Here is a 24,103-nt window from a genome sequence, read left to right as displayed (position 1 = left end):
ACCTCGTCCCTGGCACAGGCCGGAGCCTGCCCCCGGGGGAGCCGCCAACCTCGACCCTGGCACAGGCCGGAGCCCGCCCCGGGGGAGCCGCTCACCTCGACCCTGGCACTGGCCGGAGCGCACTTTCTGTAGGAGGAGACCCCGGGCGGCCCCCGATCGGCCCATGACACAGTCGTTTTCGTAGGTGACTCCGTCGTCCCCACACACTGGCGCCTGCCGGGCAGGGCAACTCTCGGGCCGTAGGAGCATCTCAGGGCGCCGCGTGCGCGGGTTCACACGGCAGCTGCGGCTCGGGTCAGGGAGAGCGCCCTGACAGGGGTCTGGGGGTCGAGGGCAGGAGTCAGGACGCTGTCGCCGCGCGCCCACAGAGGTCGAGCCGTGCGCCCGCCGCCGCGCTCACCACAAGGGCCGTCGAACTTCTTGAAGACATTCTCCTGGCGGGCGCAGGCGCGGCGCAGGAGCTGGCATTCACCGGGGTAGTCGGCGCCGTCGCTGCCGCACACGGTCCCCTCGGGGGCGCCACGGCAGGTCGCGGGGCACAGGCACGAGGCCGTCAGCCCGTCGGCCGAGCGCGCACACGTGCTGCCGAAGCTGCAGGTCACGTTGGAGCAGGGGTCCCGCGAGCCTGCGTGCGGGACTTGCCGGTCAGACGGGCCGTCCCCTCCCCGCCCCTCCCCTCTCCGACCCGCCCCTCCCCTTTCCGACCCGCCCCTCCCCTCTCCGACCCGCTTCGCCCCCAGGCCCCTCCCAGCCCCGCAGGCCCCGCCCCTGCCCCCGCCCCACTGGCCCCTCCCAGCCCCGCTCCTTCCCGCCGGGCCCCGCCCCTGCCCCCACCCCACTGGCCCCGAGGCCCCTCCCAGCCTCGCTCCATCTCATAGGCCCCGCCCCTCCCCGCCCCAGGCACCGGCCCCGCCCCGCTCACCGCACGGCCCGCGGCTGAGCAGGCGGATGCGGCGCTGCTGGCTGCACTGCGCCCGCTGCAGCTCGCATTCGTTGCTGTAGGTGGAGGCGTCCGACCCACACACCGGCGCCACCACGCTGGGGCACGGGCTCTTCTTGCAGACGCAGGACGCCCGGCCCGGCCCCTCCGCGTTGGGCTCACACACGGCGCCGAAGCCGCACAGCATTCCCCGGCACGCTGGGGCGGGTGGGGGAGAAAGCTCAGGGTGCCGAGGAGACCGTACCCACGTCCACAAGCCTGCGAGACCTTGCCGTGCTCTCAGCCCGCGCATTCACCCCCCCGCGCCACATCGGGAGTCCACCACGGACACGGACACGCGTGCGTGCGCTCACAGGACCGGCCCTGCCCCTCGCAGACCCCGCCCGCCGAGGATTCCCGCCAGCCCCGGGCCTCTCCAGGGATGACCATTCTCCCCCACCCCGCCCCTGCAGCCGCGGAGAGGGGCGTCTCCCGCAGGCGGCACCGGACCCTTTCTGCGACGGGCGCGGGCGAGCACCCACTTCCCACCCACCTCGTGGGCCCCCAGCGAAAAGCAGAGACGCCTCGAAACCAACTCAGGCACAAGCAGTCCAGGCCCCAGTTCTGCTCAGGAGCTCCTTCCACATCGGCACCGGAGCCCCTCACCGATTCACCCCATGGAGCATGGAGAGCCCCTTCCCGTGCTGCTGCAGCGTCCAGCACACCTGAGCCCTGCCGCCTCCCGCCCGGGTCCACCCAGGTCCCGTGTCCAGCCCTCAGGGACCTGAGAGCCCCACGGGGACCGGGTGTGAGGCCAGGTCACAGCTCTGACCCACCTCTGGCGCCTCCCTGACCGCTCCCTGCGCCTAAGATGGGTGGGGAATCTTCTTGCCTCCCTCTCCCCAACTCTTCCCCAGCTTCCCTGGAGAAGTGCAAATTCCCGGGCTCCGCCTCTACTATCTCCTATTCTTCCCGGCCAGCCCCCCACCCGCGGCAGGCCTGTGCTCTTCTGCAGCCTCCCATCGCTCCCTGGGATCCCTGGGGCATCCACATGCCCCCTCCTCCCTGGGCGTCCCCCTGGCCCCCCACCTCACTCCTGCCTCCTCCATTCCCCTCACTCTCTGTCAAAGCGACCTTCCTTCTTGGAGAGGTGCAGGAACTGTTGCCCATTTTGGTTCTTACTGTTGCAGACCACAGCGCCTGACACACATCCCATCACCAGATCTCAACGTGGCCCAACAAAGCTGCCTTAGGCACGTTAAAACCCAGACCCCCTGCGGCAGCCCATCCTGAGCACCCCCACCCCTAGCATGGCCCACCCAGGATCAGGGAAGGGCCCATTAGGGGCTGCAGCTGTCTGGATTTAATAAATGTTTAATTGGGTCCAATTATCATTAATAAGTCGTGTCAGAGGGGTGGCTACCACCCATCACTTCCCAGCAGGCTCGCGAAATGGGGCAGGAGGAAACCCCCCCATCTCCAAGGAAGGTGGGTGCACTGGGAGCTGGAGCCAGCTGTTGCTATGGCAACAGCCCACCCTAGGCTCTGGCGCTGTCTGTCTGGGTGTCCCTGCCCCCACCCCAGAAGGCTGAGTGAGGGCCGTCAGCCTGCCATCCCTGCAACCTACCCATGCTCCCCCCGCCAGATCCCTGTCCTCTTCCCCAAACCTTGGCTGTGCCCCCACCCCTCTTCTGCTCCTCTCCCACCTCAGGTCCTGCAGCCAGGCTGCTCACCTCTGCATTACCCACTGTGGGAATGTGGGCAGGTTCTCACCTGCCTGGGCCTCAGTGTCCCCTTCTGTGAATAGAAGCAATAGGACCTACCTCCTAGGATTGTGGGTTAAATGGGCCAGTATCTGCAAAGCTTAGAGGGTGCCCAGTACACAGCACTATGTGGCCCGTCTGCTACCATCATAAGTACAGTCATGAGGACTGTCATCACCACTGGCCTCCCCCGGTCCTGGCTCAAACCAAACTCAAACCACATGTACCCCTGGCTCCTTCACTTCCCTTCCGGTTCCCCTTCTCTCTCTCCTCAGCACCTCCCTCTCCCTTTGGCCCTGCCTTGTCCAAGGCCCTGGGACTCCCAGTCCAAATCCAACGGGCACCTGCAGATGCCCAGCCAGCTGTTCTCCTGGGCTTCGGCTGGATCTATGGACCAATGGTTCCCCCCAGGTCCCAACCCCATGGCCAAGGACCCAGTCACCTCCCTGCACCAGGGCTCCTGAGCCTTTCTCCTCTTATGGTCACCTTGGCCCAGCCGGACCTCTCCCAAGGCCCTGACACCATGGCCAAGGGCACTGTTCCTGGATGGCCGGCATTCTCCTCATCCACCAAGACCTGCAGCTCCCTCCATAGTCCAGCCCGAGGTCCTGCTGCGACCCAAGACAGCCTTGGGGAAGAAGGTGATGATGGCAGCTCACCAGGGTGAGCCGGGCTGGACTGCTTGCAGGGGCATGGAGAGCAGGCTCTGGGATGGGAGCCTAGAGATACCTTAGGGACAGGCTCTGAGTGACCAGCTTCTGGACCAGTGTGGCAGGGCAGTGGAGAGACCTTGGGTACCTGGGGGGAACCTTGAAGCTAGGCTCAGCACTGGCCCCCCATCCCTGTCTGGTGTGCAGGGCCAGGTCCTGGCCGCTTCCCCTCTGCCTCCAGGGCCTCAGAGAGTCTGCTCCTCTTGGGATGTGGCCCCAGCTGTGGAGTAGGGGTGGATCTCCCTCACAGCATTTGATGATGTGACACTGCCGGCCAGCCCAGGGTTTAAAGGTCACAGTGCTGGTCCCTCCCTCCTATCCCCATCCAGGCTGGAAACACATCTGCCCCTCAAGAGTGAGCTCAGGAATCAGCGCCTCCAAGAAGCCCCACCCCCCCATTCTCGGCTCACACTGCGAGCTTAGGTGAGGGGCCGCTCCCACCACCGTGCTGAGTCCCCACAGGCCTAGGGGATCATAGAGGCTCCACATGAGATCACCTGAAGACAGGAGCACGTGGTGATGGCATACACGCACGTACCCGCCAGGCACAGCGCATCGCGGCAACCACGCCCCGAGATGTCAGGCCACTCTTCTCCCCAGCCAGCTGGCAGGAGGAAGGTGAGACATAGCTGAGGCCGCCTGACAAGGCCACACTGCTAGAAATGCCAGCGCTGGGCTCAGACACATCTGTGCTCCGGTCACCTGCCCACACGGCCCCTCATAGATGCAGGTGACACATCTACGCCCCTGAGAACCCTGTGTTCCCGATGGGTCATTTTTGGGGGTCCTGCCACACCTGTCCTAGCTCTGCCTCCTGCAGGAGCCCCTCCCCACCCACTCTCCTGCAGCGTGACAGGACCTCCCACCATGTGCAATGCTGGAGGCGGCAGTGCTTTTTATAGGAGCGGGTATATTTAACTCCCTTCCTGGTCCTGGGTAGGCTGGGGGATGGAGAGGATGCCCCAGCCCTGCTGTGAGCTCTGGCCGGTAACTGTGACCACAGTTAGGTGGCCTGTGGGTCACGATGGCCTTGGTGTGGAACTCTCCGTGACTGTGTGGCAGAGTGGGCTGTGGCTAGGTGAAGGGGGCAGTGTGTAAAGAAAAGGAGACACTCCCCAGCCTTCTGGGTGTCAGGAAAAGAGGCTGAGGACGCTGAGAGAACCTCCCACCTGAGCACATCTTTAAATCCAGTTGGCTCCACGCCTCTGGCTCACAGGTGGCGGAAACTCAGTTCTTGCCCTGGACCTGCCCGGCCCCAGCCACCAGCATAGACCTGCCTCCTCCCCAGGACTCAGCCCACTGGGAGGGTTCAGGCCCCTTCCTGCAAGACTTGGGTCCTTCTCTGAGTCCATACCCTCCTGCCCCCAGTCCTGGGGCTGCCAGGAGGGAGAGGGTCTTCCAGGACAAGCCAGCTGCTCACCTACCTGCTCTCCCAGCCCGTTGCAGGCCCCTGCAACCCTGTGTCCCCTCAAATGCCTCAGGTCACAAACCACCCATGGCGCTGTGCTGCCCTGACCCACAGGGCTCCTGAGTCTCAGGATGGGGGACAGCAATCCCACCGGGACGAGGCCCCTCAGAGGCCTCAATCACCTTGGCCATGCAGACCGGTCTCCTCTCCCCACAGTCCAAGAGAAGCCTGGTGCTCTGAGGAGCCTTTGGGATCTCGTAGGAACAGCCTGGTGGGGTGGCGGGGTGGGTGTTGGAGGGCCATCAGGGGCTGGGGGACAACAGACAGGTTGCAGGGCTGGAGCCCAGGGGTAGGACGGGTTCCCACAGCCACCATTCCCCATTCCCACTGCCCAGCTCCTCACTCCAGGCCCAGCGCTGCCCCAGCCCAGAGTCCCTGGGACCAGGAGTTGAGTAGCCAAGTGTGGGAGAACCACTGCCCACTTGCTGGTGTACAGCTTCAGGAGCAAAGCACAGCTGACTACAGGTCACCCCAGCCTGGCAGGCGGCCGAGGAAGCAGAGTGCCTCCATCTCACACCCCTGAATCCAGCTCCGGTTCCCAGGTGCCTAAACTCCACACTCCCAGGGAAGACCCCGCCCTATCTTTCAGACTACTGAGCGTCCCAAGCTGCCCCCACCCCTGCCCCAACCTCTCAGCACAGGTGGGCATCACAGGGCCCCCTGCCAAGGCCTGGCCACCTCTTCCAGCCATCATCCCCCACTCCCAAGACCTGGAAAGTGGCCGAGACGATCTATCCAGCCCAGGGCTCTGTCTTCAGATCACTTCAGGATTTCCCAGGTCGTCCTCCCCACCCCACGTCCTGGTCAGGAAGGCCTCACAGCACAGCTTTCGCACAGACAGCCCTACACACGCAACTGAACTCAAGTGAGACCCAGTGATGGGGCAGGTGCTGAGAGAAAACCTGGGTGCTCCTTCTCCACCTGCTGGAAAGGACCCCAGGCTTGGCGAGGGAGCCACGGGTCCCCCTGTCCGTGTTCCCCTGCAGTGCTGACCGCTTCCTCTCTTCCCCTCACACCACCCCAGTGACAGTGGCCCAAACACCAGGAGCACCCCCGGGGGAAGACAGGCCCCACCTCACAAAGCAGGTCAACAAGGTCAGCCCGCCCCCTCCATCACTTGTGCCCCACCCCCATGACAGCCTGCAGAGTCCCAGGGACAGACCCCGGCCCTCCAGGCCCCTCCCCAGACAGCTGTCGCTGATGAGGCCAGGGCCCTCCCCCAGCTCAGGCTTCCCTCCAAGCTCCTGTCCACTTCCAGCCTCTGTCCAGCCCCACTCCTTGCTGAACAGGGAGAAAGGAGGACAATGGAGTGGAGCCCCCGACCAGATTCTGGCCCCACCCTACAGGTCTGACATCACCTCACAACCTGTGGGTCCCAGGACTTGTTCCCAGTTTTGAGGCTGAGGGGGCTGAGGCCCAGAGAAGTGAGAGCCGAGCTCCAGTGCCATCAGGCTGGGAACTCCAGACCCCGAGTTCCTACCGCGGCCCACCGCCGTGGACTCCCAGGACAGACCCATGTGCCCTTGTCCAGCCTCCTCCCCACTTCAGACACACTCAACACATCTGGGTGCACACCTCCCAGTGGCCCCTGACTCCCAAGAGTGCCACAGCCCATCCAGGGCCCTCAAACTCAGCCCCACTCACCATCAGCAGGCGTCGGAGGCACTGGAGTGAAGTGGGTCCCAGGTTTATCTGGAAGAAAACAAATCCCCAAGTTAGGCTCCTCTGAGCAGGCCCCTCCCTGTCCCATCCCTTTGCCCAGCCTAGAAAGGGGCGCCCCTGCCCACCCCCACTCCCCTCCCCAGCCCCAGGGATCCAGGCTGGGGAGGCAGGGACGCTGAAGGGTCCAGCCCAGACCCATGGGCTGGCTGAGGTCTGAGACAGAGGTCCCTCCTTTTCTCTGCCCCACCAGCCAAACAGTCATGGCCTGACCCCTGTCAGATGGGGCCCCAGCCACAAGAGTGCAGGCAGGCCCCGCTTCCCTGGAAGAGTCCACCGCAGGCCCTGCCCCACCCCCAACTGCCGGCTCTCAGTGTAGCCAGCTGCCCCTCCCTCCCCAGCTCCCGCAGAAAGTGTTTCTGCAGCTTTGGGTGAGGGCCAGGCCCACTGAGAGCCCAAGGATGGCCTCCAGGGACCGAGGGGGTCCGCATAGTGACCCATCCCATCCCCGGGAAGCTGCCGGGAGCCCCACGGACCCGCCGCAGCCTCCAGCCTCTGCCTGCAGGGGCTTCGGGGTTGGGGCTTGGCCAGTGCGGCGCCCCGCCCGCGGCCACCTACAGTTGTTGAGGAACAGCAGCACCGCGAAGCCGAGCGTGGCGGTGGCCAGCAGGATCAGGCAGGCGTTGCAGGGCACCATGAAGCCTCGCACCAGCAGGGAGGCGCCAGGCGGCTGCCGGGTGTCCCGCGCCAGCGGCAGCGGAGGCATGGCCCGGGCCTCCGGCTCTGCGCCCCACTCTCAGAGCGTAGGGGCTCCTCACGGGGTGCCCTTGGGTCTCTTCAGGGCTGCTCGCCCCATCCTGGGAGCCCTGGGGCGGCGGACAGCAGCTGTGCCCTCAGAGTTCACCCAGTCACAGCCCTGGGGGTGCCAGGTCCCGGCTCCAGTCCTCCAGGCTCATCGTGGGAGGACTGCAGAATTCTCCCGGAGTAGAAATCCCAAATGTGGGCTCCGAGGCAGGCGGAGGAGGGACTGGGAGCCCGCGGCCACCCCTGCTGCCCACAGCCTCCCCGGGCCGGCCGCCAGCGCTTGGTCTTCCCGGAGCCACGCAGGCCAGAGAGGCGGTGCGTGCGGCAGGTGCGCGGGGTCTGCTGTCCCTGTCCCCGGCAGAGGCGGAAGCGGCGATGGGAGCGGGCAGGCAGGAGGGGCGGCCGCGTCGGGAGCGAGAAGAAAGCGCCGCCTGCGGAGGCCGCACCGGCTCCCGGGCTCCCGCCAGCTCCCCTCGTCCTTGCGGGGCTGGGGAGGTGAGTGAGGGGCGAGGGCGCCGCGGAGGGAGGGCGGGAGCAGAGACAAAGGAAGCCGCCTCCGGGGACCCCGGTGTCCTCGGGGAGTTCCAGAGGATCGGGCGGACGCGAACGGGAGAGCGCCGCACAAAAGGGAACGCCGGGCAGGCGGGGCCGGGGGTGCTCGGCTGGGGCTGGGCCTGGGGTCCGGGGTGCTGGGGCTGGGGCTGGGCCGGGACTGGGGCTGGGGTGGCTGAGGCTGGGGCCAGGGGTTGGCCTGGGGGCGCTAAGGCTGAAGCTGGGGTCAGGGGTGGGACTGGGGGCGATGGGGCTGGGCCGGGGGTGGGACTGAGTGGAGGGTAGCGGTGGAGCTGGGCCGGGGGAGCAGGGGTCGCGCCGGGCAGGGTCGCGTGCTGGAGCGGAGGCGGGTGCTGCCGGGGCAGGTCGTGGGTGGAGGAAGCGCCTGAGGAGCAGGAGCTGGGCTGGGCGGGTCCGCGCCCCGCACCCGCTGGGGTGAATAGGAGTCGCCGCAGGGGGATCGGGGGGGCCGCGTGCGCCCGCGTGTGCGCGTCGTCGTGCGTATGCCCGCGAGTGTCTGCGCCCGCGGCCCCACCCTGGCAGGGCGTAGAGGGGGAAGGGCCCCAGGTGCGGCGCGAGCTGTAGGGTGGAGTAAGGTGAGCGGCCCAGAAATCGCCTCGCCCACTTTCCCCTGGGGATTGACAGTGGCTCCTCCAGTCACCGGCGCCCCCGACTCCCGCGTGGGGCGGGGTCATGCAAATGAGCCCCATGCAAATTGCGGCGGGGACTCCCTGAGGGTCTGTGGGCCTGGAACGCCCCCCAGAGGCCGTTCCGGGAACGCCTGGGCCCTGACGTCACTGCGGCCCGGGGCGGGGAATGGGGGTCTGGGCCCATCTGGGACTCCTGATGCGTAGTCCGGCGTCCCCACACCCGCCCCGGAGGTCGCCCCTCTCCCTGGCCGCTGCCCAGCTGGGGGATCTGGGGGCAAGGGAGGGGTCCCTCCGGTCCGGTGTGTGCACCATCCCCTAGAGTCCATGTCAGGTCCTACCACCCTGGAGGCCAGAATCCCTCCGCAACCGCACCTCAGTCCCCCGCACACCCCTGGCCAGCCGCAGCCTTTGGAAGGGACCCCTGCGCACCCATTAACCTGCCCTCTCCTCTGTCCCTGCAATGACCTACCCCATCCCCCAAGTCCCAGCTCCAGAAAAGCAAGGACCCGGCGCCAGGGCGCTTCTGCTCCTCCAGTCCCCTCTAGCACCGCGGACCAAGCCATCTGCCACACTCGGTCTCACCCACTCTGCAGACAGCTGCCGGCAGCCACCAGTGCCACCGCATGGTCACACCCAGGCCTCACCTCAGTCCACCCCAGAGGACCCACTGCCCACACCTGCTGCCTTCCTAGAGTCCCCCAGCCGGGTCTGTGGGCCCCTCAACCCCATGGCCTCCATCTGGACTCCCCCCGACGCCCCCTTCCCTCCAGGTGCTCTGTCTCACCCTCCTGGTCAGGCTCCTCCAAGGGCCCCAGCCAAATCCCACCAACCCACCTTAGCTGGGAAGGTCCTGTCTTGCCAGCTCCCTCTCCTGGGACTCCTTTCCACCCCACAGCCAAGGACCAGCACCATGCCCCATCACCCAGACAGGAGGCCTCCACATCTCTACGGCCCTGGAACCTGGTGTTCCAATGAAGCCTTGCAGGAAAATCCAAACTCAGCCAACGGTTCTCACCCACCCCAAGCCACGTCCCATCCAGAGCAGCTGTCAAAGGAACCACTTGGAGACCCACTCCTGCTGGCCTCACTCTCCTCAGGGGAGCTCCTACCCCAACCACCCCACCCCGCTGGACCTTGGCACTGTCCACACCAGGCTGACAGTGTTCCGGCGGTGCTGACTGTGGGTGCCCCGGGCAGGGTCTGACTTTTAATCTCCCCAGCGCAGGGTGTGGCCCAGGGATGAGAAAACCCAGAACAGGACTTGCTGTGCAGAGGCAGGTGGTTCACACGCATTCCCCATTTCTCACCTCCCAGCTCTGAGTCCCAGGGGCAGTGCCAGGGTCACACCCAGGCCGTGCTACCAGGTCACGCGCCAGCCCGCCTGCTGCCACCACCTTCAGCCATGGCATCTCTTGGTGGGCTCTACAGGAGGAGGACATGCAGGTACCAGAATGTGGGAGGGGTGGGGGAGCCCCAGGTATGGGCTGGCAGAGGGGGCTTCAAACACTGCCTGGGAAGTTTGCCCCCACACAGAGAGACCCTGGGATCTGCCAGTAAAGGGGGCCCAACAAGCTGAAAGTCACGTGGGGGGCCTGGCTGGCCCAGGCCAACCCTGGAATGAGGCTTAGGGCCCCTTGGGCTGGGCCAGGGGGAAGGGGAACCAGGCAGGCAGCTCGGCCCCACCCAGCCCCAGTCAGTGTCTGATCCCCCCGAAGAGGCCCAGATGCCTTCAGAAAGACAAAGGGCCATTGAGGCCCCAGGCCCAGCCAGGGAGGGGAGCTCAGGCGACATGAGCTATTTTGGGATCTTCAGACAAAATCATTCAGCCCTGACAAGCCCACGCAGGCTCATGTGCAGGAAAGAGCACTAGCCCTCTGGTCAATGATCTCACACTCAGAGCACCACGCACTGCACACACACACATGCTGATCTCACACAGCACCACGCACTGCACACACACACACACACACGCTGATCTCACACAGCACCATGCACTGCACACACACACACACGATCTCGCACTGCACACACACACACACATGCTGATCTCACGCAGCACCATGCACTGCACACACACACACACACGATCTCACACAGCACCATGCACTGCACACACACACAATGATCTCACACAGCACCACGCACTGCACACACACACACACACACACATGCTGATCTCACACAGCACCATGCACTGCACACACACACACACGCTGATCTCACACTCACAGCACCATGCACTGCACACACACACATGCTGATCTCACACTCACAGCACCATGCACTGCACACACACACATGCTGATCTCACACGGCACCAGGCACTGCACACACGCACATGCTGATCTCACACGGCACCAGGCACTGCACACACACACATGCTGATCTCACACTCAGCACCATGCACTGCACACACACACATGCTGATCTCACACTCAGCACCATGCACTGCACACACACACATGCTGATCTCACACAGCACCATGCATTGCACACACACACGATGATCTCATACAATGGGTATTCCTGGCCTGCCCAGCACCACCCCTGCTCCCTGACCCCCACTCCGCCCCCTGTTCAGCCCCACTGCTGCCCCCAGCCCCAGCCTCAATCCTCTCCCTCCACCTGCCCGCATAGATGTGGGATGTCCCCCTCCCCCAACCTGCCTGCATAGACACTGATGCACCCCCACCTGCCTGCATAGACAATGATGCCCCTCCACCTGCCTGCAGAGACACTGATGTCCCATCTGCCTGCACAGACACCGATGCCCCCCCACCTGCCTGCACAGACACTGATGCCCCCCCACCTGCCTGCACAGACACTGATGCCCCCCACCTGCCTGCACAGACACTGATACCCCCTCACCTGCCTGCATAGACACTGATGTCCCCCACCTGCCTGCATAGACACTGGGCATCCCTCCACCTGCCTGCATAGACACTGGGCATCCCCCACCTACCTGCATAGACACTGATGTCCCCCCCACCTGCCTGCATAGACACTGGGCATCCCCCACCTACCTGCATAGACACTGATGCCCCCCCAACCTGCCTGCATAGACACTGATGTACCCCCACCTGCCTGCATAGACACTGATGTCCCCCCCACCTGCCTGCATAGACACTGATGTCCCCCCCACCTGCCTGCATAGACACTGGGCATCCCCCACCTGCCTGCATAGACACTGATGTCCCCCCCACCTGCCTGCATAGACACTGATGTCCCCCCCACCTGCCTGCATAGACACTGATGTCCCCCCACCTGCCTGCATAGACACTGATGCCCCCCCCACCTGCCTGCATAGACACTGATGCCCCCCCACCTGCCTGCATAGACACTGATGTACCCCCACCTGCCTGCATAGACACTGATGTCCCCCCCACCTGCCTGCATAGACACTGATGTCCCCCCCACCTGCCTGCATAGACACTGGGCATCCCCCACCTGCCTGCATAGACACTGGGCATCCCCCACCTGCCTGCATAGACACTGATGCCCCCCCACCTGCCTGCATAGACACTGATGCCCCCACCTGCCTGCATAGGCACTGATGCCCCCCACCTGCCTGCATAGACACTGATGCCCCCCCACCTGCCTGCATAGACAGATGCCCCTCACCTGCCTGCACAGACACTGGGCATCTCCCCCACCTGCCTGCATAGACATTGGGCATCCCCCACCTACCTGCATAGACACTGATGCCCCCCCACCTGCCTGCATAGACACTGATGCCCCCCACCTGCCTGCATAGACACTGATGCCCCCTACCTGCCTGCATAGACACTGGGTGTCCCCCCAACTTGCCTGCATAGATATTGGGCATCCCACATATCTTTGTGCAACATTAATTTTGTCCCTCAACCCCCACCCATACACTGGGAAGGCACATTCCCCTCACCTCCCACATGTTCCCGTGTGGACAAAGGCACACTCTGGTTGGGCACCCACAGGTACTTATCCTCCCCTCGGAAGGTGGGGGTTGGGGCCTGGAGAGGGTGGAGCACTGGGGCTCTCTGGCAATTGGCAGGCCCCAGAGGGGCTGGGGCTCGGTTCTTTCGGAAAGGGTGGGGTGGGTGTGAGTGCCCTTGGCCCACGCACCGCACATAGGCTCTAATGCAGACGCTGACTTCTGGTCCACCCAAGCATTCAGTGCCCCCAACCCCAACCAAGGAAAACAGCTGGCATGGGTCGGTCAGTGCCCACAGGTGCTGCCAGCCAGGTGCAGGGGAGCGTTTCCCCATGGGCGAGAGAACGGCCAGCAGGGGAGACGGCACCTCCGAGGCAGGAATCAGCTTGCTCCTAGCTGTGGGGTCACGGCAGCTGACGACTGCGCCCCAGCCCTCTCTCCTGCCCCGTGTCCACAGCCTCTTTCTCCCACCGTTCTCTGCACTGACCTTCACCCCTCAGTGCACAGCTCCCTCCCAGCTTCCTTGGGAAGCTCTCTGGTGGTGCCAACCGTGAGTGTGTGAATGGGGAAGGCACTGATGATCAAATCAGTGAAGGTACGGTGAGCCCTGCTCACACCCCAGCCTCCCCTGGGAAGAGAAGGGGGCACAGCCCCTCCCCAACAGCTGCCGTGTGGGCCGGTGTTTGTGCTTGTGCTTCTCCTGCAGGGGGTGCGTGGGAGCCTCCCACCTGCGGACATACAGGGGCTTGCTTCTCCTAGGGCCCAGTGTGAGGGTGGCCAAGGTGGCTGCCAAGGGGTGGGGCAGGGAGGCTCAGGCCAGCGACAGACCCCCGCTCCCACCCTGACCAGGCCTGGTCTGACTCCCAGACTGCCCTGCTGCCCCCAGACAGAGCCCCATCTGGACAGGGGTGGGCATCTGTGTCAGCCTCGAGGTCCCGCAGGCATGTGAGGGACTGTGACCCAGGACCCTCTCCTGTCCTCACTGCAGCCCCAAGGGACCCAGCATGCCCTTCACGTCACACCTTCAGAAACCACACTGGTCATCTCAGAGGCAGCGCCTGCAGAAGGTCCTGGGCCCTTTGCCAGACACGGGGCAGCGTGCTGGATGCAGTGAGCAGGGGGCAGGAGACTGGACAACCAACAGCAAGCTGAGGCGAGACACGTGCACTAGGACAGAGGAAGAGCCCAGCTCCGAGGTCCCCAAGACAGGCCAGGGTCACCCACCACCAGCCCCACGCCTGCAGCACCGGCCCCGGCTGAGCCCAGGGACACAGGGTGGCAAGAACTATGGCCCACTAGTGGAGGCTGCAGGCACGTGCACACACATGCGTGCACACACACAGGCCACACAGCTGGAAACAGCCGGCTGCCTGTGGGACACAGCGCACCCCTTCTCCCACGCCTCTGCTCCGTGAAGAGACTGCAGGAGGAGGGGCTGGGAGGGCCGTCTCCCTTTCCCAGGTCCCGCTGCGAGCTGCCCCTGGCAGGGGGCCTTCCTCAGAGGAAGTTCCCAGGATCTGTGCTGGGGGGAGAGGCCCCTTCTGGGGAGCTTCCTTCGGTGCTGCAGGCTCCACTACAAATGCGCCTCATTCCCTAGATCCCAGCCACAATCTTGCCACAGCCTGCAGGGCGCACAGGACTGCTCTGAGCCCCAGTGCAGCCCCCCAGCAGGCAGGAGGTGCAGGGGCACAGAGCCTCCTCCTCCAGCGGGCGACGGTCTGTGGGGTGGTATCTCAGCCCTGCACTTCCTTTTTCTCATCTCTGAGGGGCAGGCACCTCCTGGGACCCCGGGGTTCCATCCTGAGGTGGGCGGGCCGCCATGGTGTTTCCATCTGCAGCCCCAGCCCAGCTGGGCTTTGGGGGCCTTGGGGAGCCCAGTCCAAGTGGGGAGGGGGGTGCCAGAACTAGGACTGCAGGGAGGGGGTCCGTTCCTGCCCCGCCTGGGCCGCTGTGGGGCTGTGGACCTGGGTCCCGCAGGTGGAAGCAAAGCCCTGGGCGTGGGGCACCTGCTTCTGCAGTTGTTTTCCACCCTCCTGCAGTGATGGAGGCAGAGTCAACCCTTCAGGAAGGAAGCTGCACGGGCCTGGCCGGAATGACCTCTGGCCGGACCTGTGGCCCTGAGGCATGGTCACCCCCTTCTCTGGAGCAGCCCCATCCCACCTTCTGCAGGCTGTGGGGTTAATGATTCCCTCTCCTAATCTTGCAGGGACAGGAACCTGTCCTTGCCCCAACCTCCTTCTCCCTCACCTCGGCCTGGAGGCTGCAGCAGGTGCCATCCCCACTGCCACCCACAGAGGCCCCACCAGAGCGGCCAGTGTGGACAAACGGGAGCGAGCCCAGGTCCAAAACAACCTTCCCTCTCCAGTCTGCAGGAACAATGGAGCCAGGGCTGTTCTCCGGGTGGGGAGTGAGGGGGTGGGGTGGGGTCTGGAAAAAGCCAAGAGTTCCTTCCACCAGCTCAGCCCCGCCCTCTCAAAGAACTGACCGACTCGATTCCCCTACCCCTCCCACCACCTCGCTCCCTTTGGTTTCAGCCAGCAAAGCCCCCGCCAGGCCAAGGCAGGGGCAAGCCCAGGTGAAGTCAAAGACGAGACAAGTCCATTCTCGCAGGCAGGAAGCACCGAGCCCCGACTTCCCACCAGGAGCCCCGGGGTTGGGATGGACAGAGGTGGGCCCTTCACCTGGCAGACCCCCCTCCCAGCTCCAGGAGAAACAGAGGTGGGGCCCCAACTTCCTGCCAGGAGCCCCTGGGTGGGGAGACACAGAGGTGAGTGGGGAGGGACAGAGGTAGGCCCTTCCCTCCCACCTGGCAGACCCCCTCCCAGCTGCAGGAGAGAGATTGGGGCAGCAGCCTTGAGTCCAGACCTGCCTGGGGGAGGGCCCGAGAGGGGCTCATGGGGTGGGGGTGGGGGAACCAGGGGGCAGGATGAGAACCTGGAGTCAGGAGGGGGCAGGAGAGGGTGGCAGGAACGCGGAGTTGGGGGCAGGAGCTGAGCCCTGGGCAGGAGAGGGGGCTGGTCCCAGCCCTATGGGAGGTCCTCCTGTATTCCAGAAAGCTCCCCCAACTCCTAGACTGCCCCACACTGAGGGGAGCCTGGTCTGGGGTTGTCGGGCCCCTCAACCCCAGCAACAATGCTGTCCCTGGTGCCGTGGGACTCTGGGCTTCCCCAGGACTGCCGTCCTGAGGGCTAGACAGCTGGCCAGGCAGGGAGGAAGGGAGGGCGGGCAGGCCGGAATACAGGCGGGGCTGGGACTAGGTCGCCGGGACCCCAGGCTTCAGAGCTGGGCAGGGCTGGGCTGGGAAGGCGCCAGACTCACTCCGACCCTGGCCCCCTGCCCTGTCCCTGTGCCAGGCCCCGGCAGGGGCAGACAACACTTCCTTTCTCTGCTCCTGGCTCCTAGCAGGGAGGGATGGGCCCCAGGAGGCCTGGCCGGCCCTCAGCCAGGAGTCCCTCCTGGGGGCTTCAGGGAGGCTCTAGGACCAGCCTTTGTGAGGTGGGCTGGGAGGGCATGGGTAGTGCCCAGACATGACAGGGTGGCGAGGGCCGGAGGAGTCGCCCGCTCAGCCGCCAGCCCTGGGCAGCTGGCACTGCGGAGGCCAGGCCACTTCCTGGACAAAGCAGGGGCGGGGGTCTCCTTCCGGAGGGAGCAGCGGGCCTCCCCCGCCCAAAGGTGGCGCAGAGGGAGGGACACATACCTGTCTTAGTTATGCCAGGAATGTGGCTCCCTAGGCAGAGAACGGGGGAGGAGCCTTTCTGAGGGCTGTTGACTGGGGGAGGGGCCTCGGCTGGGCAGGGCCAGGAAGACCTGGCAGGGCCAGGTGAGAAACTGAGGAAAGCAAGTCCTCAGTAGAGCTGAGTCCAGGTGTGGCCCAGCAGCAGGTGCACCTCAGGTGGTGTCCAGGCAGGGGTGGTGAGGGGCGTGGCCTGGGAGGACATGCCCTCCCCATCCCGGGGAGCTCAGGGGGCCTTTGTCTCCAGGATGGGGTTCCTCATACAAGGTGGGACCCTGTGGTCTCAGGGGTGGCTTCCGAAGACTAGGGGCTGCCCAGACGTCATCCTGTGCCCTGGGAGGTGGGGTGGGAGTCAGATGGGGAGAGGTTGGCTAGGCTCAAGCCCCCTCCATCCATCTCCCTCACTAGGGTGAGGCCTTGGTTACCAGAGGGCCCAGGATGGGGTTCAATGTCCTTATCTCCTACAGAGCAGGAGGTGGACCCACTTCCCACCCCACCCAGTGTGAGGGGAGGGGTGGGCACACAGAATTGTCCCTTCTTCAGCCAGACTGGCTCCAGGGACCTTGTCACTCAGGGCTCACCCCAGGCTTCTGGGAGGCATTTACCCTGTCCCGGCAGCAGGGCCCCCAGCCACCCGAGATATCCCTGGTCTGCCTCCACAGAGAGCTCCACATGTCCCACTGGAAGCTCCTGGGCTCTCCACTCTTCATGCTGTCTCCCTCCTGAGGCTCCCCTTGGCCCCTGGCTCACCTGCAGGGCCCCTCCCATGACACTCCCCCCTGGCTAACCCTCCCCTGGCCAGCCCCATCCCAGGGGGTCCGGTGGCCACAGCCCCTCCCAGGTGCTCCCCAAGCTGCATACTGGCTGTGGGTCCCCGGCTCCCACCTGGAGCTTGTCCCTGAGCGTGACTCCCCACAGTGGGGCTAAGCCACACCCTCCTGGCAGGGGCTCCCCACGGACCCTCCTCCCAGCGCTCTGCTCAGCCTGGGCACTCACTTCAGAGCCAGGGCCTGGCATGCGTAGAGTGGCTTTGGTAAGACGCAGAGCCTTGTTCGGCCGGGGTGACTCTCCTGCCATGTGCCCTCTGACCCTACAGCAAGTTCTCAGTTACTAAGTCACGGACCCTCGGGCTGGACCCACCTGGCTGTGGGGTTAGTGATTCCCTCTCCTGATCTTGCAGGTACAGGAACCTCTCCTTGCCCTAACCCCCTTCTCCAGCCCCTCCTCAGCTCCCGACAGCCTATCCTGAGTCCACGATGCCCCCATCTTTTCCCCAGACCACAAGTGCCCAGAAGAGGCCCACGGCTATCGTGTCCTTCCAGGGGAGGACCCAGGGGACCCTCCTCTGTGCTACACTGAGGCCCTGGACCCTGAAGGCAGCTTGGGGACCACTGACCACAGGCTGGGGAAAAGGCCACAACATTCCCTATTTTGGGTGCTGCCCCTTCCCCTGCACAGCCCCCAGGCACGCACAGAGAAGGCAAGAGCAGTGGACAGTCCAGGACCCCACAAGGCCTCTCAAGAGCCAGGCTAGCATCAGGGCAGCAAAGTTTCCTGCCGGCCAACGGAGCAAATCGGAGAGACAGGAAGTCAAGACCCTTGCCCTTGCCTTGGGGAGGAAGCTTTCTCCAGACCCCCCACCGACACATCCCTTCCCAGGCAGCCATGAGGGAGCAGACAGGATGTGGGGGCGACAGGGACCTCCTATATTTTCCCTGCCACATTCCCCAGCCAAGGATCTCAGTCCCCAACTGGGACTTGTCCTGCGGGGGCTGTCATGGGATTTCTGCCCCCACCAGGCTGGGGTCGGGGAGGGCCACTCCTTGGCCATTCGGCAGAGACCGGAACAGCAAGCAAGAAGACCTCATGATGGCAAATGCCACACCTTCCAAATCCACAAAAGCCCTCGCCGCACAGCCTCGCCCTCCCGCCCGATCCCCACGGCGAGGGGTGCTCAACACGTGGGCCCGTCTAGACGGAGGTCTGGGCTAACACAGGAGCTTAAACAGCTGGGGACATTCACCTGTCCAGCTTCTCCCTAGAAGGGGCCTCCAAGAGGAAGGGTGGAGAGCTGGGAGGAAGGGAGAAGGCAGGAGGCCATCCGTTTGCAGGGCTGGGACTTGCCTTGGGCCCCAGGGCCAAAGATGTCTAATGTGAGGGCTTGGAGATGCAGATGGAGAGCCAGGGAGGGGGAAGCAGAGAATAAGGTTGGACCACAGTCAGACCACAGGTCAGACTACAAGACGCCATGTGCTGCAGCCTCTGGCAGAGCACGAAAGGGCCCCTCGCAACGACCCCTACAACCTGTCCACCTTGGCCACCGCCCTGACCCCCATCGGCCCCCACATGAGCCCCCCACCACGCACCTTCCACACAGAACTCCACCTCCTCCAGGTTCCGCAGCGTGATGCGCATAAGGCTGGAGTTGAGCATCAGCTCGTTCTTGTGGGCTGGCCACAGGTATGGGGGCGCAGGGTTCACAAAGAAGATCCTGGTGTCCCCAGTGGACACCTGGTTGTCACAGATGAGGGGGTCTCCAAAGCCGCTGATCACCACCTTGTTGCCGCCGTCCAGCAGGCTCTCCCGGGCCACCAGGTCTTTGCCCTTCAAGTACCGCCAGACCCGAACCTGGGGTGGACATGGCGGTAGGTGTCATTAGTCCTCTCCTGGGGAAGGGGCTAGACTGGGGGCTTCAGGGGCTTAGGACAAATGTCCACAGTAGACTCAAGCCCTGGGCAGAGATGTAGGGAGACCTCTGGGTCAGCCCGCAGGGCGGAAGCTGGGGGAAGCACACACTGGCCACCACGGCCCATGCAGGAACGCTCAGAGATGCGTCACCTGTGAACACGTCCCCTCCCCCAGGTCTAACCAACTTCAGCCACCCCAGCTCCAATAACGTCCCTATCAGCTAAGGCCGAATATGGGAAGGGGGCCCATCTGGCTTGGGGTGCCTGCCTTCCACGCCCCCATCCTCTCCCCACCTGCCCACTGCTCAGGGCCCACCTCCCAGCAAGCTTGGGCAGTGGAGGAGGGGGACTGGGCTTCGGGGTAAGGGGCCAGCTTGGCCCTGCGGCTGGGCTGAGACGCCCCTTCCTCAGGCACCTACAGTCTGTGCAGTCAGGGCAGCCTGTGAACCACGAAATCAAGTTTGGGCAGCGCAGGGTGCCCCACCCTCCACCTTCTCAGCTCCTGGGGCCCTGAGGGCAGCTGCTCTGATGGCGGCCTGTGGTAAAGCCTACAGCCGACCTGGCAGCCCTCACAGGGACAGGGACCCATGCACTCCCCTGAGAACAAAGCCGGGAGAAGAAGCCCCTTCCTCAGGAGATCTGGGGGGCTGGGGCTGCCGGATGCGGGGAGAGACAATGGTTGTCCTGTCCACTGCGCAGCCCCTGCTGGGAGCCTCAGGACTGCGGCATCCGCAGGGACCCCCTCCAGTTGCGCAGGCAGAGCCTCTTCCACGCCCCCCAACAGTAGGCTCCAGGAGGCAGATGACCCAGGCAGGGGAGGGCCTGGTGGCTTTCATCGCCTTCCCCCACCCCAGCCACACCCAGGAGCAGCGGGGAGGAAGTCGGGAAAATCCTGCAGGGACCTGGCAAAGTGCCCTGGCCGCTGTGGAGGAGACGGGGCCGGCGGGGGAGCCCAGCTGTAGCCCGCACCGGCCAGTCTGAAAGAAGCTGCCACCTTCTCTACCTCCGTGGAGGAAAATGAGTGGATTTCTGGTCCCAGGAGGTGATTTTGGGGGTACAGGGGAGCCGGCTCTGGGTCCCCCGAGCCCCCACTAGGAGAAGATGATGGGGGTACCAGAGTACCTACCCAGGGCGCTCCCAGAAGCACCTGAAGGAGAAGCCGGGCAAACTTCCCCTCCCCGGGCTGGGGAGCCCCGGTTCCCGCAGGAGCGCGGTGGGGCACCGGCCCTGCCCCCAAGCACACGAGGCTCGGTGACGGCCCCGCCCACTTCTCTGCTCCTGCACGCCCCCCCCCCCCCCCCCCGCCACTGCGGCACCCACCACCTGGCTCCTGGGGTTGGGAGCTCAGGCTGTGTGCCCCTTTTTCTCTCCTGACCACCCCCTCTCGCCCCGGGAAAGGCCTCTGGGGAGGGGGACAAGCGGACCCCAGGCCCAGCCCCCGCTCCCCGCCCGGGCAAAGGACCCCCCTCCCCAGGCCCCTCTCCTTCTCGGCCGGTAGGGAGGGCGCGCGGCAGCCACAGTCCCGGGGCAAGGTGCACTTGTCTCTGCGAGGAGGGAGGGGGCGGCAGGCAGAGGACGGCGGCGGCGCAGCAACTTTCCCCGGCGCCCGCGAGTTTCCCGGGACCCGGCGACCCCCCCTCCCGGGGCTTGGCGGTCGTCAAGGGAGCCGGAGCGGGGGCTGCGGAGCGACCGGGGCTGGTTCCCACGGCCTGGGGCGGGAGTCCCGGCGGGGAGGCCGGCGTCGCGAAGGGAGGCCAGGGTCCGGGTGGGCGCACCTTGCAGGAGTACGTGTGCTGCACCGGGTCCACGTTGAGGATCTCCTCCACCGTCCCCGTGAGCACCACGTTCGCCTCCTCCTCGCGCCGCTCCAGCGCGCGCTCCGGGCATGTCCCGCCGGCTCCGGGCAGGACGCACGCGGCCACAAGGAGCAGCAGCAGCGGCCGCAGCGGGCCCGGGCGGGACGGGCTGGCCATGGCGCAGGCGAGAGGCGGCGGAGGAGCGCGCGGGCCGCGCCGGGGACGGGACTGGACAGGACGGGAAGCAGCTCCGGAGGCGGCGGAGCGCGGGCGGGCGGGCGCGGGGGCGGGGCCCGGGTGGCGCCCCTCCCCCTCTCTCCTCCCCGCCCCCCTCCCCGCGCCCTCCTCCTCCCCCTCCTCCTTCCTTCCCCCTCCCGCCCCCTCCCTCCTCCCTCCCCCGGCCCGCCCGGAGGCCGGCGACCCGCGCCGGCCGCGAACAAAGCCCCAGTACGCGGCGCCCGGCGCGGCGGTGGGGCAAGAAGGGGGCGGCCCGGGAGGGGGCGGGGAGGGGAGAGTGGGGTGCGGGTCTGGATCCCGCAGGCGCCCCTCCCCCGCAGCGGCCCCCCGGAAGTGCGGCTGCACCGGAGTTACTGCCTAATCTGGAGGAGACGTGACGGGACTGCCGAGGGGCTCCCGGCGGCGCCGAGCCGGGCGGCGGGATCGAAGGCCGCCGGGAGGGGCCCCAGACCCAACCCCGCCCCGCAGGCCGCGCCCCTCCCCCGCCGGGTCGGACCCCCCGGGGGCTGCGGCGCGGAGGCGGGTCCCGATGCCGGAGCGGGCGCTGATTGGCCAGCACGGGGGGCGGCCCCGCCCCTCCCAGGCCCCGCCGCGAGGGGGTGCGCGCCCCCTTCCGTCCCGCGGCTGCAAGCGCGGGTCCCGCCACGCCCCCTCCCAGCTGTGGGCCGGTCGCCTCTGCAGCTTGGCCTGGCTGGGTGCAGGGGGAAACTGAGGGCTGGAGGGCCCAAGTGGGAGCCTGGCTTAGCTGGATTGAAAGGAGGGAGCGGAGGCCCCTTTTGTCCCCTCAGAACTGTGTCTAGGCTGGGCGTGGTGACTCAGCCTGTCATCCCAGCACTCTGAGAGGCGGAGGCAGCAAGATCTCTTGACACTGGGTGTTCGAGACTAGCCTGGGCAAAATAGCAAGACCCCATCTCTCAAAAAAATTAAAAATTAGCTGGATGGGCCGGGCGCAGTGGCTCACGCCTGTAATCCCAGCACTTTGGGAGGCCGAGGCAGGTGGATCATGGGAGGCCAGGAGTTCCAGACCAGCCTGGCCAACATGGTGAAACCCCCGTCTCTACTAAAAATACAAAAATTGGCCGGTGTGGTGGCGCACACGTGTAGTCCCAGATACTTGGGAGGCTGAGGCAGGAGAATCGCTTGAACCCAGGAGGCGGAGGTTGCAGTGAGCTGAGATGGTGCCACTGCACTCCAGCCTGGGTGACAGAGCGAGACTCTGTCTCAAAAAACAACAACCAAAAATTAGCCGACGGGCCGGGCGTGGTGGCTCACGCCTGTAATCCCAGCACTTTGGGAGGCCGAGGTGGGTGGATCACTTGAGGTCAGGAGTTCGAGACCAGCCTGGCCAACATGGTGAAACCCCTTCTCTACTAAAAATACAGACAGGGCATGGTGACTCACGCTGGCGATCCCAGCACTTTGGGAAGCCAAGGGGTCGGATCACGAGGTCAGGAGTTCGGGACCAGCCTGACCAACATGGTGAAACTCTGCCTCTACTAAAAAATTAGCCTGGTGACGCACACCTGTAATCCCAGCCGCTCGGGAGGCTGAGGCAGGAGAATCACTTGAACTTAGGAGGCGGAGCTTGCAGCGAGCCGAGATCGCGCCACTGCACTCCAGCCTGGGCTACAGAGTGAAACTCCATCTCAAAGAAAAACGAAACAAAACAAATACAAAACTTAGCCAGGCGTGGTGACATGCACCTGTAATCCCAGCTACTCGGAAGGCTGAGGCAGGAGGATCGCTTGAGTGTGGGAGGTGGAGGCTGCAGTGAGCGGTGATTGTGCCACTGCACTCCAGCCTAGCTCAGAGTATGACCCTGGTAAAAGTAATTTTTTAAAAAAGGACTGGGTCGGCCAGGCCCAGTGGTCACACCTGTAATCCCAGCATTTTGGGAGCCCGAGGCAGGCGGATCAGTTGAGGCCAGGAGTTCAAGACCAGCCTGGCCAACATGATGAAACCCCATCTCTACTAAACATACAAAAATTAGGCTGGGTGCAGGGGCTCACATTTGTAACCCTAGCACTTTGGAAGGCCGAAGCGGGCAGATCATGAGGTCAGGAATTCGAGACCAGCCTGGCCAATACAGTGAAACACTGTCTCTACTAAAAATACAAAAAAAAGTTAGCTGGGCATGGTGGCAGGCACCGTTAATCCAAACTACTCAGGAGGCTGAGGCGGGAGAATCGCTTGAACCCGGGAGGCAGAGGTTGCAGTGAACCGAGATCGCGCCACTGCACTCCAGTCTGAGCGACAGAGTAAGACTCTATCTCAAAAAAAAAAAAAAAAAAAAAAAAAAAAAAGTACGGGTGCGGTGGCTCACGCCTGTAATCCCAGCACTTTGGGAGGCCAAGATGGGTGGATCACGAGGTCAGGAGATTAAACCATCTTGGCTAACACGGTAAAACCCCATCTCTACTAAAAATACAAAAAAATTAGCCAGGCATGGTGGCGGGTGCCTGTAGTCCCAGCTATGGGGAGGCTGAGGCAGGAGAATGGCGTGAACCCAGGAGGTGGAGCTTGCAGTGAGCAGAGATCGCGACACTGCACTCCAGCCTCGGCAACAAAGTGAGACTCCGTCTCAAAAAAATAATAATAAAAAGGACTGGGCCTGTGGTGCCCCCCTTACCCCAGGCTAGCTACAGATCTCTGGGCCAGAAGCCACAAAGAAGGCCACGCCCTGCCGTACCCCCTTTGGGGTTTCAGGAAAGGCCCCTGGCTAAGTGCTTCACTCGCCCATTGTGACACAGGGGTGAGGTGGGGACCCGGACACAAGGCTGGAGCCAGGACACCCCCTGCTGGGCACATGCGGGCACACAGTGGTCCTGGTGTAGCCAGATGGGGATCTCCCCACCTGGATATGGACCCCCACAGACCAGGGGGGACTCTGTGTCTCCAGCCGGATCCTCCCAAGGGCTCTGAAAGCTGAGGCTCAAGTGCCCAGAGTCCGGACTCTGCATGTCCCCCTGTGCCCTGTCCTCACTGCGTCCCAGCCGACAGCTGGCTTCTAGGAGACTCATGTAGCAGATTGGAGTAGGAGAGACAGAGAAGGGTGCATGGGTGGGGGAAGGGGTGTAGCTTGTAGCTCTTCTTCCTGGACGGTGTCAGCCCCAACTCCAGGTGCCCTCCACTGCTGGCCACGGCCCCTCCTTCACGCACAGCCTTGACAGGGTGTGCTTAGCCACCCAGGCTGTCTTCTGCAGCTGGCCCCAGTG

General features: G+C 64.7%; 1 protein-coding gene across 8 annotated transcripts in view; it reads right to left on the bottom strand.

The window, feature by feature from the left end:
* Positions 1 to 20,929, bottom strand: part of AGRN (agrin) — a 35,051-nt gene extending 14,122 nt beyond the window's left edge. For 6 of the 8 annotated variants that reach the window (XR_004028424.1, XM_030805348.1, XM_030805350.1 and 3 more), the window contains exons 1-6: positions 20,631 to 20,929; positions 18,535 to 18,796; positions 6,505 to 6,552; positions 923 to 1,138; positions 401 to 625; positions 96 to 320 (exon numbers count right to left, since the gene is read on the bottom strand). Coding sequence is in view for 7 of the 8 variants with exons in the window: in XM_030805348.1 (XP_030661208.1) it covers positions 96 to 320; positions 401 to 625; positions 923 to 1,138; positions 6,505 to 6,552; positions 18,535 to 18,796; positions 20,631 to 20,828 (1,174 nt within the window). In the remaining variant the exon portion in view is untranslated. Of the gene's footprint in view, positions 1 to 95; positions 321 to 400; positions 626 to 922; positions 1,139 to 6,504; positions 6,553 to 7,137; positions 8,024 to 18,534; positions 18,797 to 20,630 lie in introns of those variants that run through there. The other 2 variants (XM_030805353.1, XM_030805354.1) reach the window with 1 other exon arrangement.
* Between the last annotated feature and the right edge of the window lie 3,174 nt (positions 20,930 to 24,103).

This window comes from Nomascus leucogenys, chromosome 24, assembly GCF_006542625.1.
Source record: "Nomascus leucogenys isolate Asia chromosome 24, Asia_NLE_v1, whole genome shotgun sequence".
Taxonomy (NCBI): domain Eukaryota; kingdom Metazoa; phylum Chordata; class Mammalia; order Primates; family Hylobatidae; genus Nomascus; species Nomascus leucogenys.
This window is presented reverse-complemented; position numbering and strand designations above follow the sequence as displayed.